Source organism: Lonchura striata, chromosome Z, assembly GCF_046129695.1.
Source record: "Lonchura striata isolate bLonStr1 chromosome Z, bLonStr1.mat, whole genome shotgun sequence".
In the NCBI taxonomy this organism is placed as follows: Eukaryota; Metazoa; Chordata; class Aves; order Passeriformes; family Estrildidae; genus Lonchura; species Lonchura striata.
In genome coordinates this window covers 10,597,773-10,617,888 of record NC_134642.1, presented here as the reverse complement: position 1 = coordinate 10,617,888, position 20,116 = coordinate 10,597,773, and the positions used below count along the sequence as shown (strand labels likewise).

General features: G+C 34.7%; 2 protein-coding genes and 1 long non-coding RNA gene across 3 annotated transcripts in view; 2 read left to right on the top strand and 1 right to left on the bottom strand.

The window, feature by feature from the left end:
• LOC110472740 (DNA excision repair protein ERCC-6-like 2) overlaps positions 1-5,689 on the top strand; it is a 35,522-nt gene extending 29,833 nt beyond the window's left edge. Inside the window, exons 16-18 of the mRNA XM_077790078.1 lie at positions 852-2,001; positions 2,703-2,857; positions 5,646-5,689. Of these exons, the coding sequence (XP_077646204.1) occupies positions 852-2,001; positions 2,703-2,857; positions 5,646-5,651 (1,311 nt within the window). The 3' untranslated portion in view covers positions 5,652-5,689. The remainder of the gene's footprint in view (positions 1-851; positions 2,002-2,702; positions 2,858-5,645) is intronic.
• Positions 1-20,116, bottom strand: part of LOC116184646 (uncharacterized) — a 41,517-nt gene that overhangs the window by 19,122 nt on the left and 2,279 nt on the right. The window lies entirely within an intron of this gene.
• LOC110472745 (DNA excision repair protein ERCC-6-like 2) lies at positions 6,871-18,594 on the top strand. The gene is given in 3 exon segments (XM_077790542.1): positions 6,871-6,894; positions 15,783-15,964; positions 17,334-18,594. Coding segments are annotated over 3 exon segments (1,182 nt in total). The 3' UTR covers positions 18,310-18,594.

Here is a 20,116-nt window from a genome sequence, read left to right as displayed (position 1 = left end):
AGATTGCACTGAATTATATTACAAATTAGCCACTATCTCTTATGCCTGTTGGAGATTTGTGTGAGTATATATCAGCATTTCTTGTAACCTTACATTGATCTCAGTCTCATATTCATAATACATAACTGGATGGTCATGATCTCACCTATGACTTGCTGAAAAGCAGCAACTTTTTAAGCGTAGGTTAAATGCTTTTTGATGAGCAGAATTATATCAGGATTAATATATTAAATTTAAAACATCTCTGAGTACAGAATTTTGGTATTTACTGTTCTTCCATTTGCAGGCTGTCATAATTCTTACCTCAGTATAGTATACAGTTTTGGAGCGGTGTTCTGGACTTTAGGATCTTAAAAATGTTTTAAGATTGCCTGGGCATAATTTTGTTTGAATACAGTAGGCTTTGATGAATTTTGGAGTGGAATGTTAGCACCCATATACAAGGAAGTAAACCACTGCACAGATATTTATCATTATACACAATATTAAAGTTTGAATCATAAAGTAATCTTCCAAAGCACCCTTGAAAGATGAAAAGTGGCAGTGAGATAGTGTAAACTTGAAAAATATGGATGTGGATTGGGAAGGCATAAATTGTTTTAGCAGTGTACAGCATATACTGTCTCAAGTACATAATACTGTTGGTTATTTTCAGTGGTTTTCTGCTAACAATATTCTGCCAGAGACTTCAATAATTTCTCATTATGAATTATTTTGCATTTTATAATATTATTTTGCATAGTTTTTGCTTGAGTAACAGTGAAATTCTGCTTTTTTTACACTGCTTTGGAATTAGGCATGTTGTGTACACTATAAATCTTAAATAACTTTGTAGTATTTTTTATTTTTAGTATGAAGAACCAGACTGTCAAGAAGATGGAGATCCTCAAAGCATTCGGGCGCAATTAAAAAGAGAAGAAACTGATTTTTGGGATGATTTGAGTGATGATGATGTTCTGGAGAGTTCTGTGAAAAAATCTGACAGAAGGAAGCCATGCAATAAAAATGGTTTTGTGGTAACAAAGGGACAGCTTTCCTTAATACAGTGTGGATTCTCTAAGTTGTTGCAGAGAGAAATTGAGACTACCAAAGAAGGGGATCATAATTGTAACTCTCATCATTCAAGTTCTAATGATCACACTATAAGAAAAAATGTAAATAGCAAGCATGGTGGTTTTCAGAAATGTCAAACCAGTGTGCCTGTTTTGAAGCATGGGAAAGCTGTTCTGCCTCCAAATGGAAGTGATAAGCAAGATATGCATAGTACAGAATGGCTTGGTTTATCAGGCTCTGAGGAGGAAGGGGACAGAAAAAATGAGGATCAAAGCATTTTAAAACAATGTGAAATAGTCATGGAAACTGAAAGTAGTTCTGAAGCAGATGATGATGTCATCTTTCCTACCCAAGTTCAAGTATGCCAGCAACCAGTGCTTACTAAAGAAGGTGAAATGCATAGGTCAACATCTGAAAATTGTGAAGAGTTAGCAAGAGAAAAAGCTGGGTTTGTGTTTAAGGGAAACAGTAGACAATTTGGATTCCACAGTGCTGAGTCAGATTGCACCCTACTCGTTGAAGATGTCAAGAATGACATAGAGTTGAAAGGAGCAAGTGACGTAAGTGATGAGTCTGATGATATTGAACTTCCCTATAATTCTGAATCAAGAAAGCTAGGAACTCGGAGTTTTCCAAAGTGGAAAGAATCTCTCCCACAAGTAAAGGAGCCCTACAGAAAAGGAGAGAAAAGCGGTTCTCAGAATATAGATGAATTCTCATCCTCTGAAGAAAGCTCTCCAGTTGAGAAAATTCATGTCAGGAAGCAAAGCTATAGGAGTAAACAACAGAGCAGCAGAATTCTGTTTGGGTCTAAAATGTTGTGTCCTATTCAAGATACCTCTGTTGCACAAATGAAGTCTAAAAATTATGCTGTACGTAGAACATATGCAAATAAAACTGTATTTGAGCATCAAGAGAAAAATATGGAATCAATGGACAAATATTTAGGTAACTATTAAGTTTATTTGTTAATTTTATTTCAACTAAAGTAATAACATATGTCTAATTTACCATTGTCAGCAGGTTTTAAGTTCTTGTTGCTGTACATTAATTTTTGTTACATAGTAAATGTTCTGCTAAGTTATTATTCAGTAATATCTTTCTGTAGCTTGCTCTTTATTAGTCTTACTTTTTTGTCTTATAGGCTGACAGGCTGCTTTGTAATTCTTAGTTAAACTCTTACCATATCTTGAAATATGCTGAGATTGAAGATTTATTAAAAATCCACAACCTAAATATTTGAACTGTAAAATCTTATGAGTCTTGACAGGGTTGTTAAATAAAATGTACAGAAAAAAAACCCGTGGTGTGGGAGTTTTAAACACCATGTAGAAGACTTGATTCCTAAAGACTTAATTTTAATCATTGACGTTGCAGCTGTTGAGCCATAGATGCTTTGAAATGTCTTTGTCCATATGAAAATAATCACACTGAAATTGAAGTAGTGTTAAACTATCTGGATAAATCCAAGTAAGTCTAATGATTGTTGTTAATTTCATAGAACTGAGTAACTTGGTTCTGAGTGAAATCGTAACAAATTTTACAACTTCAATATAATTTTTTTTAATTACAGTATCTTTCAGTGCAAATGTGTACCTTCAGAGTTTTGGAATAACTAATGTCCTTGTATTTTTCTCATAATGTATCAGATGGTGTTCAAGAAGTGGCATATATTCATTCAAATCAGAATGTGGTTGGATCCAGCAAAGCTGAAAATCACTTGAGCCGATGGGCGGTGCATGACGTATTTGAGTTGAAGCAGTTTTCCCAGCTCCCTGCTAATGTAGCTGTCCGTAATGCCAAGGTAAAGAGATATTTTTGGAAATGTCATTTTAACTTTTATTTATCTTCATTTTTCATCGTAAAAACCTCTAAAAACTTGTTTTTCTGTTACTGGCCACCATGAATGATCAAAGACACTGAAGATGAGAGGAAGAGAATGCTCAGTTGGAAGTCTAATAAATTACTTTGGTTTTTTTGGGGGTGGCTTTTACATTATTCAGCTTTGAAAAAGTTGGGAACTAAACAGCACAGCACCCTCTGTGGGATTTTTTTGTGGAAGAAATGTTAAGATTAAAGATAGGGTTTTTGAAATCAAATTCTGAGACATGTTTTTCTGATTTGAGCCTTGAAAAATCTTCAGTTTGTCCTGGATTCAGTTAACAAAAACCCAATTGTCAGGGTACATTTTGGACACCCTGTAGCATAGAAATTTAAACATACATCAGTTGGCAGACTCTCCTGGGGAGGTGAGCATACACAGTTACTATAATTAAGTCAAATTGTCTATGTTTAATGTCTTAAACATAGAAGTAGAGTTTATTGGGAGTTCTTATTTTCAGCAATGGATATGTTTAATGTTTTTTGTTGGTCCTGTAGCTTGTTTGATTGCATTTGGTATACACACAAATCTGGAATAAAATCAGGTACATCTTCCATATTTTTTATTCTTACTACATTTTTTTTTAATCTGCTGTGATTATCTGGGTATTTGGTTGTTGCTTTGTAATAAATATTTGCAATTTCCTAGACTGAGTTTTGAGATAAACCACAAGCACAGAATAAGTCACTGGTGAATGTGCAGCTTAGTCTTTACGGACACATTAGCTATCCAGAAATTGTAGACATACGACTGTGTTGTTCTGGGGTGTTGAACATCTTCAGTGACTAGAAGAGTTTCTTCCAGTGCTGTTGTTATACTGTATTTAATTAAGCCATTAGCAGAGTTGCCAAGAATTTTTATACTGGGAAGATCAAACCAGGTGAATCGGTAAAAGTAAGCCCTTTTCAATTCTAACACATTTGTATTAGAATGATCCTTATTAGCAGAAAAGTTGGTCAAAAATACTCAAGAGTACGGTAGGAAGGTACTTATTAATTGGCAATGGTTGACAACATTATTAAAACCAAATAAAAATGAAAGAAAACTTTGAAGAGAGTATTTTGACTAAATGTCTGTTGATCCACCTCAGTTCAAAGTTAGTTTGTGGTTCTCATGTAACTTAAAGCTTATTGTGTAGAGTTACGTCACTGCAAGTATTGCAGATTAACTTACCTTGATGACCTTGTCAGTTTTTTTAAGGTATGCACTTTGGCTCAGAAGCAACAGTAGTATCTCTTCTCTTGGAGATCTAAATAACAAGAATTACATTAAAAATTATGGAGAAGGCTGCCTCTTTTTTCACGTCCAGTTACTCATTTATGTAAAGGCACTAAGGTAGAAGTAAAATATAGATTACTCCATATTCTTAAATGTGGCATTTTGAGCTTTGTAGACAGTATTGAAAGATCCTCTACTAAGAATTTTACTGCCACTGTTTTTGTTTTTACTTTGTATTTCCTTAGAAGACATTTTGTGAAAAGACATGGTCACTGTTGTGCTTCTGGCCATCAGACTTTGCTGGTCATTTTTCACTTACTTGCCATCAGTTGAAGTTAGGACATTCACTGTCTGAGCATCTACCTGTTTTATCATAAATAATGCTACTTAATAAAAATGTTTTTCAGTAGATTAAAGCAAGCAGCATCTTATGTAATATTAAAAATACAGCTGAGTAATTGCATTTCCATACTTGTTTTAGGTAAATAAAATTACAGTTTTGAATGTTGGAATGTTAATTGGAAACTGATAGTCATTGAAGGAAAAACAAAGTCTTGTCAGAAATGTTGAAATTCCTTATTAATGTAGAGTTCAAGTGTCATTGGTTTAATAGTTTGTCAAAAACTCTTGTGTAGCTCTTTCTGTTGGCTGTGGGTATCAATGATATTAGATTCGTAATTCAAAGCTTTTTTTACAGTGTATTTAGGCTGAAGCTTTATGTGATAGCATCATGAAGGCATCTGAATAATATTTATGCCCCTTGTTAGAACAGCTGATCTAATCATTTTATTTCTAAGTAGAAGCAATCAAGAAAGGTTATTTTAATTTCACAGACAGGTCTGATCAGGACCAAAAAGTATAATGTCCTTTGTGCTCATTTGTGTCATGTGTGTTCATTTTACCTATGGCAACTCTGTCTTCCTGCTTTACAGTTTCACTCAGTAAACAGTCTGTAACAATACATTTCTGATGTAATAAATTTTAAATACATTTTCCAAGCAACAACTTATATCACTGTGAAAGGGGTTCAAGAATTTTGAAAAACTGGAAGTATTTTGTTGAATTGTATGAGATGGGAAATACAAATTTCTAAAAATATTGGTGGAAGAGTGACATTTTTGTCTCATGCTTACATAGAAATCTGGAATGACAGGGATAATAAGCAATGTTATAATATGCTAAAGCAATTAATAAAGAAAACCCCTTGCAAGAGCAATGACATGTTGACTTCTTGCTATTGACTAGCCATCTAATCACATTTTGGGTTCACTACTTCTCTTGAACTTTTAGAACCTAGGTTAAGGTCTATAGTTTCAATAGCCAATTAATTGAGATTATATGAGTACAGGTAACAGAAAAAATAAGTTGCTAGAAAGCACTATAAAACAATGTCTTCTTCCTGGTTGTCTACTTGTAGTAGCTAAAAGTCTAAATTAGGTTTATTAGTGCTTCATTTATTGCTGAGTCATGAAGACTAACGTAGTTGCTTAAGTTGTAGTAACTGCTTAAAGCTGGAGCAGGCTGCAGAACCTGTGAGGTCTCTGAAAGTGAGAGAGGTTGCATGGGAAGAAGATCCCTGAGAGCCAAGTTGGAAGGGATGGGAGGCAGCAAGTCTTGTTCCTCAGAAAATAATTGAAGGTATGTAGAACATCCTAAGAACATGAGTAATGAACAAGCTTGTATTTAAATTGATTATAAAAAAAGTGTAAGACTTTAACACATTTTCTTACCTCAGATTTCACCTTGGTGATATTTTCTTTCCTTGAGTTTAGAAGGCCAGTGTTAAATCTGCACACTTGGCACTAGTTTAGTTCTCAGTCAAGTCTCTCTTAACTTTTTAAACTGTGGCTTCAATTAAGCTGATTTTTTAATCCAGTAATGTCTATTATCAGTCTCTCCTTAATTTTACCTGGCTAGTATTTTTACATCCTAGCTACCTTTTCTCTGAACAGGTAGAACATATTATGTTACTCTTCTACTGCTCTGTGCCGTTAAAGGCTTAAGGAGACAAAACTTTGATTCTTTTTATGAGAAATAGATTTTACTACTATTTTTTTCCCTTGTTTTCTTTGTTCTCCAGGTTCCATAATAGTCCTGAATTCAAGTCTGCAGAGCCTTTTACACTTCTTTCCCCAGAGCTGATGGGGAGTGTAGTCATATTGTCTATATATGGTTTTTAACAGAATTTTTCCAAATAACTAGTTTAGCTAGAATGTTCACTTTTATAGTAATGAGTGCTTATTTGGTCTGTATTTGTATAAGTACTGCATGACTCTGAAAAGCACAGATTGGCAGCAACCAGAATATAAAGGAAAAAAAAAAAAGACATCATGATACTTCACTCACAACTTAGCAGTTGTGAGATAAAATCCAGAAGTAATAAATGTAACAGTGTAAACTATGCATTAATTGTACAAGCAAGAGAATAAACTATAATTTGATTGAATATAAAGGAAAATCTGTGTATGACAATAATAGTAGCAAACATATGTGGAAAGGTATTTTATCATGTGATCCATTGTAGAAAATGTGTCTTTTATCAGAGAAATCCATGAGATTGCATAAAAAGAGAAGAAGATGCTCTTCTTCTGTTGTTGAAGATTTTAGGTGAATTGAAGCAGCATTCTCAGTGAAGAAGGACATTGTTAAGTTGTTACAGAATGGTTTTCACAAATAGTCACAGCAGTGGAGATTCATTTATGGTTTATTTTGCAAGTATGATGAGCGAGTATGATGAGCAGGTACTTTAAAGACTTAAGATTTACTGGAGTTTTTTGACAGACATGGCATATCTCTTTAATGCAGAATGCTTATAATTATAATTATAATAAAATATTGTAATACCTGTAGTTCCTGTGTTGAATGTAGTTATCCTTTTTGTGAAGATTATCTGTTTTCTGACCATGGCCCACGACTGTCAGTATAAGATTGCTGCAGATTTTGAGAAGAAAATACATAAGTCCTATAGAGTATGACCCTTAAAGTTCATCTAGTTCAAACTCCCTGCAATCAGAAGGGACATCTTCAACTAGATAAAGTTGGAGCCATATCCAACCTGACCTTGAATGTTTCCAGCAACGGGGCATCCACTGCCTCTCTGGACAACCAGCTGCAGTATCTTACGGTCTTCACTGTCACAAAGCCTTCTTCCTTATGTCTTATCTAGATCAAAACCAGGCTCTGCTAAATAGTCTTTTTCCATCTCTCTTACAGACTTGTTAAGTACTGAAGGGTCATGGTAAGTTCTCTCCAGAGTCTTCTCTTCTCCAGGCTAAATAACCTGGCTAAATAGGAGAGGTGTTGCATCCCTCCACTCATTTTTGTGATCTTTCTGCATGAAGAGCAAGGGGACAGAATCACCTGCCTTGACCTGTGGCCACATTTCTTTTGATGCAGCACAAAACAGTATGGCAATCCTCCTTCAAAGAGTTGATGTTTCTGATACTGCTGCTTATGCAGAAGGAACTGATGTGTCAATACTTGGAGGTGTTTAGAGCCTCAGTAATCAAAACAAAGTCAGGAGTTTATGTTCCATGCATAAGTGTTGCAGACAGCTGTTTCTGAAGAAAATTTGGAGATAGGGATTACACTGTATAATAGGTTAATAGTACATCTTTTCTTCCTTTATAGTTATAAATTTTGCTTGCATGTCCTAGAACCTAAGCATCACAGAAAGTAGACAGGTGTGTCTCTGTGCAGTTTGAGATCTCACGCTACTCATAATCTTTGCTAAGAATTCGTGAGTGCTGAAGAATGAGTTTAATTTTTATTTGTGATGCCATGATGCAGGGAGAATCACATGTGGCTATAGTAAACACCTTGAGGTAGAAAATGCATGGCATTCATTGTGGCACATGGCCACTCCAGTAAAGATTACTGAGAGCTGTATGACAACAAAACACACTTGGTATGCTGCTTCACTGAAGATTATTCATAAGAAGGGTTTTCCAGTCTATTATATACAAGTGTGAGGGAAGAAGAAATTAAATAAATAACTTGTTTTTTTCTGGGATTATTTTGTTCAGTTTAGTCTGATATGACGATGTTGAACACTGTGTTCTGTGCTTGAGTTGAATTTCAAGTCTTGTTTAAATAGACTTTTAGACCTGCATTTACTTCAGCCTTTCAGAGAGAGAGAAAAGTCTTGAGTAATTAATGTGTACTTTGCTCAAAATTATTCTGACATTAATTTTGAGGAAAGAAGTGTTAACAAATTCTCTAAGGCCTTAGTCGTCTACTAAGTAACTTTAGAGGTTTTATTTTCTTGGTGGACTTCGGGTTCCAAAGCAACCTGATTTCAGTGCAGAAGCTTTTTATGTCCTTGGGTTTTTTGGCAACTTGCACTGAAACTTTTATTTGTGATACTTTTTCTTAGCTACCATAAGAAAGAGAAACCTCTCAGAGGCAAGATTTAAATATCTTCTTCTAATGTTTCTACTCTGTTCTGAATTAAATGACTGCATTTCCTAATGAATTTCCTAATTAATTTCTGTGTTAATTGGCAAAACCAGCTTACGTTAAATGTTTTGCACAGAATGGAAGTCTGGGATGGGCTTTCTCTAGTTCTTCTACAGCTGAATTTGTGTAGTATTTCTTCAGTAGGAATCCAGGGTGTGGAGGGGGGGCTGTGTGAGCATGGGGATGTCTTTGGAGAAGGTTTGGAGGTTTCACAAAAAAGATGGAAGATGGGAACAGTACATACTAACTAATTTGAAAAACTGATGATGTCGCCTATTAGAGCAAGTTTGCGCTTACTAATATGTGGAAAAGTATTAGTCACAAGATCTTGTACTGTACCTGAATATGTGAAGTCTTTTTTTCTGTCAACTGCATGTTTTCAACTTAAGTTTACTTAATGTTTTACTGAAAAGAAATGTACAAAGACAGCCATTCAATTGAGGATTAATCACTATGGCAATAGAAGTGTGGTGACTAAAAAGGGGGAGGATGTATTCTCCCCTCAGCTTCCTGCCAGCTGTCATATTCAACCTCAGCAGCATGAATTCAGGCCAAAATATAGACTGTGACCAGCTTGAAGAAACTTTATCTGTATTTTTATAAATTTGTACAAGAATTGCACTATAAAGGAAGACTTAATCCCCTGGATTGGATGACAGACATTTGGCACTATTGCCAGTGTTTGACAGAGAAATAACGAGATGCTTTGTAGTAAAACCTGGATTAATGGTAAACCCCTCTTTATGTTATTGCAATGTGGTGTAAATGAGAAAACTAAGCATGCTGTCAGCCTAGGAAAAAACATGGCCTTTGTATCTCCAATGCAGATTTAAGTACTATTGAGAATACTGTAAATACAAAAGTTGTGTCATTAAGAACTCTACTTTATTTTATTTGTATTACACTGACATTTTGTAGATTATTTAAACAAAGACTTTCTATCAGTTGTAGGATCTCTTATTGCAGTGTGTTTACACAGCTTTCAGATTCAACAAGTTTAGATAGTTGTTTACAAAGAGTAGGCTTTTGGGAGATAACATGCCTTTGGCCTTGCTCTTCTAGGATGGGGAACTATGCAACTTTGAAGTAATTGTTCCCAAATGATTGGCCTGTAATGCTGTTTTATTGAGTTTACTGGTTCAGTTTGCAATGGAATTAACCATTTCACTATTCTACTTTTGTTTGTGTTTTTATAATGTAGTGAGGTTGTATTTTTATGATGTAATGAGTTAATATGTGGTATTCTTTGAAGGTTGTAGTGGAGGTTTTTTTTATGTGCATGGCCTTTGGTTTTGCTACTCTTTGACAGAAGGATGAGAGGGTGAATGAAGATGGGTGCAAGTCCACAGCTTCTGCTGGAATAAGCAACTACCTTAAGCTCTGAATTCTGAGACAGGCTGAGTGTCTCCTCCCATTCTCAACAATAATAACTATAGTGATTCAAGGTCTGATATGTCTTACAGGAATTACTTTAGGTAAAGGTTCAAAAACTTAAGATTGCTCCTAATTAAAAATTCTTGCTCTGTTAGCTATTGTAAAAGAAACAGACTCAAGTAAATATGAAATACAGAAGATGAAATCTGTTCTCAATTCATATAGTAGTCAATTCTCCAGTACCAAGAAAAATATTAGAGTTTATGGAATGTCCTTGTCTCAGTTTGTTTATGCAATAAAGCTACATGAAACATACATGGAGAAATGACAATGTAAAAATTTGTGTAATTTTATCAGCTTTAATTCTACTGGTCTCTTGGTTCTGGCAACATGTTTTGGAGGAGTAGTTTGGATCCATAATAAATCTTAACAGTTTTTATAACTTGAAAAATATTTCTGCTGTTAGTCTGCTGGGATGCATTCAAATATTAGATACACTTGTAATTGTAGCCAACATAACTTTGTTTAGCTCAGAAAGCTTGATGTAAATATAGTTATCCTTAAGTATTTTAAAATTTTAAGCTAGTTTAGCTTTATTATCTAAGACAATTAAGGTATTGACTGTTGACTATACATTACTTGTAATTCTCATTCTACAGCCTTATTTTCTTAGAACAGCAGATGCATTCATTCAGAGACTTGTTTTTCCATTAAGAAAGCTAAATTCAAAGGAAAAACTAATGTCCACATCAAAAATAGTTCTGAAATACTATAAGATTCAGGCTCATTTTAAACTGGAATTTATAACTCACCATAAGTCTCTGAAGTACAGTTTGTTCAGTAGTGTGTTCTTGGCAAGTAGAAAAGTAATTCTAGTTTATTTAACAATCTTGTGAAAGTAGATACAGGGGTTTTTTTGCTAATTGTATTTTTTGTCTTCACCATGTGGACCTCATTTTTAAAGAAACTGCATGAAATTTTATGTAGACACTATTACAATTTATCTTCCTTGACATACAGAATAATTTAGGAAGTGATTATTATGTGACATGTACATACTACATTGGCTTTAAAAGGTCCCTTTCAATTCAAACTACTCTATCAGTCTGTGTAGAAGAAAGAAGCAAACAAGACCAAGAATGGACAGTCAGGTATCAAACATTTCTTGGTACTTTATGTCCTGACAGCAGAGAAACATTGGTAAAATAAAAATAATATGTAGCAATAGCATATGCTCAAGAAACATATATAGAAGAGTTGTAATAATTAATACATATGATCAGAAAAAACTGTCGGGGGGGGGGGGGGGGGAACCCAAACCAACAAGAACCTCCAAACCAGACCAAAAAACTACATGAAAACACTGCAAAGGAGAAAAAGATTATTTGAAATAATTTAGAATTGTAATTTGTGTAGATAAAAACACTGGAATGCAGTATCAAATCATCAAATTAATAGCAATCATCCAAAACCAACTTCAACTCGCAATGTATTGGGAAGGTCATGTGTTTTCTCAAGTTTTCAGGGAAATGGGAAAACATAAATTAAGATATGGCATAATGGTTTGTTATTTGTTGTAAAATATATTTTAAGAGGTTAGTCATACTGAATTTACTGTTTCTTTCTGGTGTTTTGGGTGACTGCAAGACAGCTAGACATTTTAGAAGGCAATTCTTGTTTATTATAGAAATATAAACAGTGCAACTGCAATGATAAGTATTCTGGATATCTGACAACAGTGGTTTCATGCACACCAAAAGAGAAAAGTCTTGTAACACTGGGGGCAAATCAGAGGGATTATTGATGCTTGGAAGTCAGTATCTGGCAAAATAATTACTGTAGGGATACTTTGGGTAATGAGGAACTAAAAGAGAGGAAGGTGCTTGCACATGGTGCAACTATGGCTGAAGAATAATTATGCAAACATTTTCAGATTCAGGCTTCTGAAGGACGTTCATTATCCTCCAAGTCTGGTGTCTTAACAAATTGCCACAGACATGAGACAGTTTAAAAAACAAGTATCTCTGTTTCTCTTTTTTTTCTACTTCATCTTACTCCCAGCTTCTGCCCACTTACTCTCCCATACCTTTTCATCTTTCTTTGCCTTGCTTGAAGGAACTAAAGAAAAGGGAGTTACTGGCTTAAGGTGTCCAGTCATCTCCGTCATGTCTGATGATGCATATATGTGGTGTAACATTCATTGCTCTAGAGTATAGTGCTGCCTCTTTATGCCTGCTGCAAGAAGGACAGATACTGAAGTTTTGTACTGTCAAAGCTAAACCAAAATTAGGTTTGGTAGGTGTATACAGTTTTTAACTGCTGTAACTACGCAGCAGGAGACAAATTGCCACACAGAGCTAATACATCCAAGAGTTATAGCTTCAATATGGAAACTTAAAGTAGGTATTACTGCTGCATTGTAGCACTTAAATTTCTGCTTGATGCCTGTGCTCATTCTTCTTGAAGAGTGTTACCCTTAAATGGGTTTTGTGACACTTAATGTGCAGATAGTCTAGCATGTTTGCTACATTCTTGATTGCTGCATTAGGTAATATATAATTCAAAGAAATCAAAACTATCATTGGTATCCAAAACTTTATATATATTTTCAAGAGTAAGAGAATTAGGAAAAGAAGATAGGATCAAAACCTACATAGACTCAATGGAACATGAAAGGGTTTAATATATGCTTTCTTTGAAGAATTTTTACATTGTAGTAAGAATCCCTGGGTTTCTGAATACTTTAGAAATAATTTTCTGAACAACTACTTAATCTGTCGTCTTTCCCATTGCGATATTTAAAAAGTGTCTTAAATGTAGTAGATCAAGGGGGAATAGAAGAAGAAAACAAGGATAAGACAGGAAGGACTGGCTACAATTTTGTGGGGTTTTCCATAGTTCACAATAGCACTTCATAATTTCATTTTATTGTACTTTCATTAACTTTTTCTTTGCATTTAGTTAGATATTTCTGGAGTGTAACTTTTTCTCATTTCATTTTTTCAATTAAAAACCACTGCCTTCTACTAAACCACTTGCATGATCTTTGTCTTACATGTATGCCTTTGAAAGTAAATAAAATGTGCATTTCTTTTGAACTTGCTGTGAAGATTTTCTTGACATAATGGAACTGCACAAAGTTTAGTAAAGTATTAAAATACTGCATTCAGTAGTTCTATCAAAATTTTCTATCTTTGATGTCAATGTAATTATTTTGCTGTGCCTCTTGCCCCTCCCCCTCACATTTGTGAAAACAGAAATGTATAGTGGTGTTACAGATAATTCAATATAGACAAACATAATTTGACAGATGACAAACAAGTATTGATCAGCTTTAAATGAAATTTTCCACTTTGATCCACAGGAATTTTATAACAAGCACTGCAAAGGCATACTGTGTTTAATGTATTTAAATATTTAGTAAAGACTTTCCTGATTGCTGTCACTCTGTCTGTCAATATTCTTTTAACATACAGCATGCAGAAGGATTTTTGTTTCCTTTATCGATTCCATTGTACAATATCAAAATATGAGATACTGAATATCATACAGAGTGTGACATTCAATAGTACAAACAGATTAAATGTCCCAGTGTCTGTAGAAGAAGAAGCTAGGAGTCAGAGGCTTCTAGCTAGATCAAGTTGTCTTGATCTCAGTCTTGCTTTGTGAGATTGTCTTATGTATGTGATAAGTGTGATAATTTGTGTGAACATGACCTGCACTATACAGTCAACACAGCATTTCGTGTAGAAGCGAGGGGTGTGGACACAGTAATTTGTCAGAGAAAGGGCTTGAAGAACAGAAAAATACAGAAATCTGTGCAAGAGAAATTATCATTGTGAGATCAGTGATTCAGAGGGCAAATATTGAAAGATATGGCCATGAGATTAATGAATTTAGGAGGACAATACAGGAAGTCAAATTCAAAAGAAAGCAAAATAATATAGAATATTGACAGTACTGGAATATTGACTGAAGTTTTCACTTTTTGATAGTAATGCTAATAGAAAGATAGAATATTTTAATCTCATTTTTCAAATCTTACTTACACATAGACCCTGTCATCCATTGTGTCATTTTGAATATTAAGCAGCAGATTTGACCTTTAACAGACATGGAGACATTTAAAAAAAACTAAGTGTTTTGGGTTTATTTTAAAAATTTTAGTTTTTTAAAAAAATAAGTTCCTGGATTTAGGAGCTGGGTGTTGGGCTTTCTAAAATGTTTGTCTGTTCAGCAGAGTCAGTTGTTGTGTTTCAGCCTAACCTGGGTATCATGTAACCAATTGCCTTTGCTCTAGGGAGCTGGGAAATTCTCAGGAGTAACTCACAATGGCTGCAGACTTCCACTGGAATTCGCTCCTGCAGTTCCTGCAATAACTTTTTTTACAGTAATTTTTTCTGCAATGAGTTAAAAAAAAGCCCACCTTTAAACAACTTACTAAGTAGAAGAGAATGCATGCTTTTTGTATGTATTTGGTGGTATTTTGGTATTGTTCTTTTGGGTGGTGCAGTGTACCTAAGATTTTATGCTTTCAGAACTAAATATTGCCTTTTGTGCATTTATATGCAGTTAATAATACTTCCAACATTAAATGTGGTTCTTTGCAAAGACAAGCAATTTTATGACTTTCAGTCTGTTAACAACATTTGGTTTTTTTCCCAAAGATATTAAAAATCTTCTGTGTTTGAACAGATGTGTAAACCCAAGTGTTACTACCTTATATACTTGGGTCTTGTTTAATGAGAGGTAGATTGATGTGCATTTATGGGGGTTTTAACATAACTTTAAGACAGACATTTACATGTCTGTCTTAAAGTTGTCTTCTATTGTATTCAAGTTATACTTTTTTGAATTATACAGTCCTGATTTCCTAACAGAGTGAAAAATAAGCTGTCTTATCATAGTGAGATCAGAATACTATATTTTTCATGCAAAAAATCCATAAAAATAAATATTTTTTAAAACTATGGTTGCTTTCTTTTTTGAAAATACATTTTCCAAGTAAAAATGTTAACAAATGTATACAGAACCAGCAAAATAACTTATTTATGCTGCAGGTAACATCTGCTAATTCAGTCTTAATTTTGTTTCTAGTATTATACTATTATTGGGAGAATAGGGTTTTTTTCTTAATTTGGGTGGAGTTTCTGTGTTGTGTAGAGTAACATAATGGTGTAGTAAAATGTTGGTCTTTGGAGCTGTAGATTGGTCTTAGAATGAAAATTTATGCCTGTAGGTTCTGTAATATTAACATCTCTCTCACTATGCTAGTTTGAGGTTACTTACCAAAGTAGTGGAGTGAGAACACATGTGAGATTCTAAAGCTCAAGAACATTGTGAACAGCCTATGAAAATAAAGGAAATGGACATGGACCAAGTAGAAAAACATTGAGAAGAAACAGTGTAGCTCTGAAACCAAAATTTGAACAGCAGATGACAAGGTGTGAATGCCATTTGTGATTTAATCTCTAAAATAGTGTTTGTAGGGAGACTGAGGATATCAGTAACCAGCTATGTTTTGGCAAAGGGGAGGTTTTGGTGAGAATTTGTGAGAATTTCAGAAAAAATAACTCATGTTCAAATAGGATCATATTTTTGTGCAAGATGCCAGAGAATCAAGACTTCCCTTCATTGTCCCTGGAATTTTGCAACTGAGCAGGGAGTCTGCATTTTAGCTCTAAATACCAATCCTAGTGTTCAGTTTAGTTACAAGGGACAGAATTGGGTGCAGTTGGGTGCATTGTTACATCACAGGCACAGCTGTTCTAATGATTTCAATGTCTCATTTTACTAGAAAAATTATGAAGTTCCAGAAGACAGTACTTCGGAGAAGAAAGTTATTAAGGAAAGGCAAGAAATGTTGAAGAAGCAAAATCATCTGTATATTACACATCCTGTGACCCAAAGAAGCAAAAAAGTACACAGAGTAGGTTCAACCACCTTTATGATTGGAAGGACACCCAAAGAAATACGCAGGTGAGACTGTTTTGGTGAGTTGGAAGTAAAATTCTAAGGTTGAAACAGACTTTCTTTTGAGTAGTTGCATTTGTCTTTGTTTCAACCCTATATACAGTAATTTTTTCAACCCTGTATACTGTAATTTTCTATGGCAGGAGTGAAATTAATGGGAAACTTTGATTCACATTACTCTATGAGTACTGTAATTGATTAATAAAATTAATTGAATGCACAAATTACTTGAATGTGTTGATTCAATGGTCATAGATTACATAACTGTAGATGTCATCACCATGAGTGTTTGTATTATGTGTATCTTGGGCTACTACAAAACAGTGTTTAAACTGTATAGAAAAGAGGCATTTTATAGCATTAGCTTCTGACTGCATACTGATTTTGCCCAGATCTCATCACTTGCACTGAATGACTGTTAAAAAAACTGGGCTTCATGCTTCTTTTTTAGCATGGTGCTCAGTACTTTTGATATCTCTTCTAATGCTTTTTTCCCCACCGTTATTTTTTGAGGGATAATAATTTTTTGTTTCCTTGTTTTTTGTTTTCCCAAGTGATTGCAGCTATGAATATTAATTTCTGTTGTTATGTAGATAGCAGTTCAATAAAAATATCCCCGTGTTTTGTGGAAATAGAAAGTAGAAAGCGGTAGCTAGCTAAGCAAACCTACAGAACAGGTATTTGGTATATATTTTCAATTTGCCTTGAGACAAGTAAATTGCTATATGAAAGTTGGTATCTAGGTAATGCATGTAAGCATTCAGAAGCTATCATATGTGCTAGCTGGCTTCAGTTGTCCATATTGTTCTTGTCAAAGTGGCAAGAGCAGGTTATCTGTTAGCACTGGCATGCAATTAGACTTTGTAGTGCATGTGGATGTGCCATGGAGTGAATGAGGATGATTACATCCCTCAGTTTGTTGTGCTTGTAGGGCAGAGTGGAAAGCTGTCTGCAGTTACCACAGTCAAGTGATTGGAGCTAGCCAGTCCAGTAGTATTTGAGGCAAACAGAGTTAAATCTTACTGCCTTTTGGAGCCTTCCTAACAGGAAAGGAGACATGTTTCATATCTCTTCTCCAACACAGGATTGCAAAACTACCTTTCCAGCCTTCCAGTAAGGTTCTCTGACCTCAGACTAGGGCTAACTCAACTAGAATGGCCTATTTTAATTTGAGCTTGGCTTTTTAGCAGAAACAAATATTCCATAACTCACTGGGTAGGATGATGTGGATGATGTCTCCTGTGCATGCATTTATCCAATTTTTGTTTAGCAAGTCTTCTTTAAAAGGACTTGGAACAACTATTTCCACCCCATTTCCCCCACCTCCTTGTTAAGGGTTTTAGAATAACACATTTTTCCTTCTTGATAATTACAGGAGACAATTTGAGGAAATGGTATCTCACTTTAATATGGGATCAGTGAAGGACCTTGCAGAACATATTGCAAAAGCTACATCAGAAACCAGGCAGAAGCTATTGAAGGAATTCTATGTTTCCAAGCATCCAGAAATGGAGTCTTTCTTCTCACTTGAAATACCAGCAGAAGCTTCACATAACTGTGAGGAAAGAGAACTGGGTACAATACGCTCCAGAAAAAGAAAATACATTGTTAATTTCAGAAGATCTGAGTCTAGACCTTCATCAGCTAAAGGCCTACTTTTGAGTGGAACTATAGAAACACAGACCCAGGAGAGCCATAAAGGAAAAACAGAACAGCTTCACAAGGACTCCTACTTGCAAGATATGTTTGTTGATGCAAAATATAAACAATCATCCACTGTTGCTACTCAACATATCCAAAGAAGAAACAGTCAAGCATTCAAGGATTTTATGGCATCTGGCTCATTAAGCAGTAAATCAGAAATAATTGAGGTGCTGCCTACAAAAAGTTGTGGAGGACAGCAAGACTCAGAAGAAACACAGCTGCCAAAGGAAAGATCCGTGTCTCAGTCAGAAAATGGAGATAGAAAAGCTCAGATTTGCAAGAAAAATTCTTTTGTGGACTTACTTGGAGATACGTCTATTCTTGATGAAATCTTCAGAAATGATGGAAATGGGTCTACAGGATCACCAAGGATATTCTCTTCAAGACAAGCAGAAAAATCAAAGGGGAGACCAAAAGATTTCTGGGATATGCTGAATGAGCAGAATGAGGACAGCCTCAGAAAGCTGACAGATATAGCAGTCATAGAGAAGCTTTGTGAAAGAGCTCCTCATTCCTCAGTGACGGAAGATAGAGACGTGTGTGAAAGTTCTCTCTGGAAAAGAAATGAAACTTTTTTGTGGAAAAAATACAGTGCAGATGATTGAGATGAACCATCCACTACTAAATCTTGTAATGTAGTAAAATGAAAGTTTTCTATGTAAGTTGCACTATATTTTATTTGAACTTTGACAGCATTATGCCACAAAATGTGGTAATTCCATAAAATTAAAGGTAAAATGATAAATTCATATTTATAGTGATACAGAATTACATTTTACAAGTAATTATTTACTTGTAATTATTTGCAAGTAAATATGTATGTATTTACATATGCAGTGTGTAGTACATATATGCACAGTCATGCATATGTACTGTATATTGTAACCTATGATATATCATGATTTTATATTAAAATTTTTAGCATTTTCTGAGTGCGCTCTACTTTCTTTAATTCTGATTAGTGCTTCTCTTGAGCTTAGGAATTTTTTTTCCTTTACTTAAATGTGGACATCAGCAGTCATCTCAACACAATTTAGAAATAACAGGATTTGACAATGATACTGCATATATTTTCTGAGGTGCTAGAGACTGGAGGACTTCCTGAGACAGGGATGATGTCTTTGTGCCTAGTAGCTTTTGATGAATTCCCATCCTCCATGATTTTGCTTCGTCTCTGAAGCTGTGGACCTTTAAAATCTTCATAGTATCCTATAAAAGTGAGTTTCTCAGCTTGGTTAATATGAAGAACCACCAAGTTTTTTTATTTGATCTTTCTCAAATTAGAAAACATTAAATTATGTTAGGTATCAAATTTCATCTCATTACACTTTCATCTCCCTTTTTTTATAGACTTCTGTTATGTCTTTGTCAGGGAATATGCAGCACAGTGTATGTGTTGGAAATAAGCAGTACATTGCATATGTGATAAGGAATTTGAACATCTTGACAGGTTATTATCTTACATGTGGAATACTGGATGTAGTAAAATTTCCATATGAAAACTATTCTTCACAGATTGGAAGAGTGTAAGATACTCAGTGTCATACCTCATTTGCCAAGTAGTCTGTCACATTTTTCAGTGCTACGGGCCCATGTAAAGAGTACCTTGTAAGACATAATGAGAAGAGACCAGGGCTTCATGTTGCTCTGGAAACCTTAACCCTGATTTTTGATTTTTGTAAGCATTAGTATACGGGTTTACATTGAATGTACTGTATAAATTGTTTTATGTAAAGGTTAAATGTTACAAAATTTTAAAACCCTAGACACTGAACCTGCACAGCAGTAGTCTGTGAATGGTGGTGGTTTTTGTAGTCTGGAAGATTGCCCACTGGAAAATAAGCTTAAATTTGATCTGGAGTAGCTTCTACTTTAGGTCATGGGAAGCTGTTGTGGACTGCACTCTGTCTCTGTGGTAACCATTGTGCACATATTATAAGTGGAAACCATCTAAAATACTGATTGTGAAATCTGACTTAACTACCTTAAATAAGGAGCTGAGTATTTAACATAAATGTTAAGTAATGAAATCTTTGGGTTTTACAGCTAGCTAACATAAATAAGAGTAATGTCTTCCCTAACTTTTTCTTACTCTGAATACATGCTGTTGCCACTTTACCAAATTGTATAATGGCCAGTTGGAACAGCTTTTCAAGAAGTAGTATGAACTAAGAAGGTAAAAGAAGAAGCTGTAAGCTCTTACTCATTGGTACACTGGAATTATGTACAGCTAAAGGAAGTCAGCCTAAGTTAGGTAATATCTACACCCTCAGTGATGTTAATAAATACGAGATAAATTAATGCCTTTTGTTTGTGGTATCAGTATTGATTTTCTTTACAGGTTAGTGTTCTTACGCTTAGGCAAACTGCTTTTTAGGTAAGAAAGAGAAAGTTTGGTGGAATAAAAACTGTGGTCATCAAATACGTTAAAAAAGAGGAAGGGAATAACTCCTT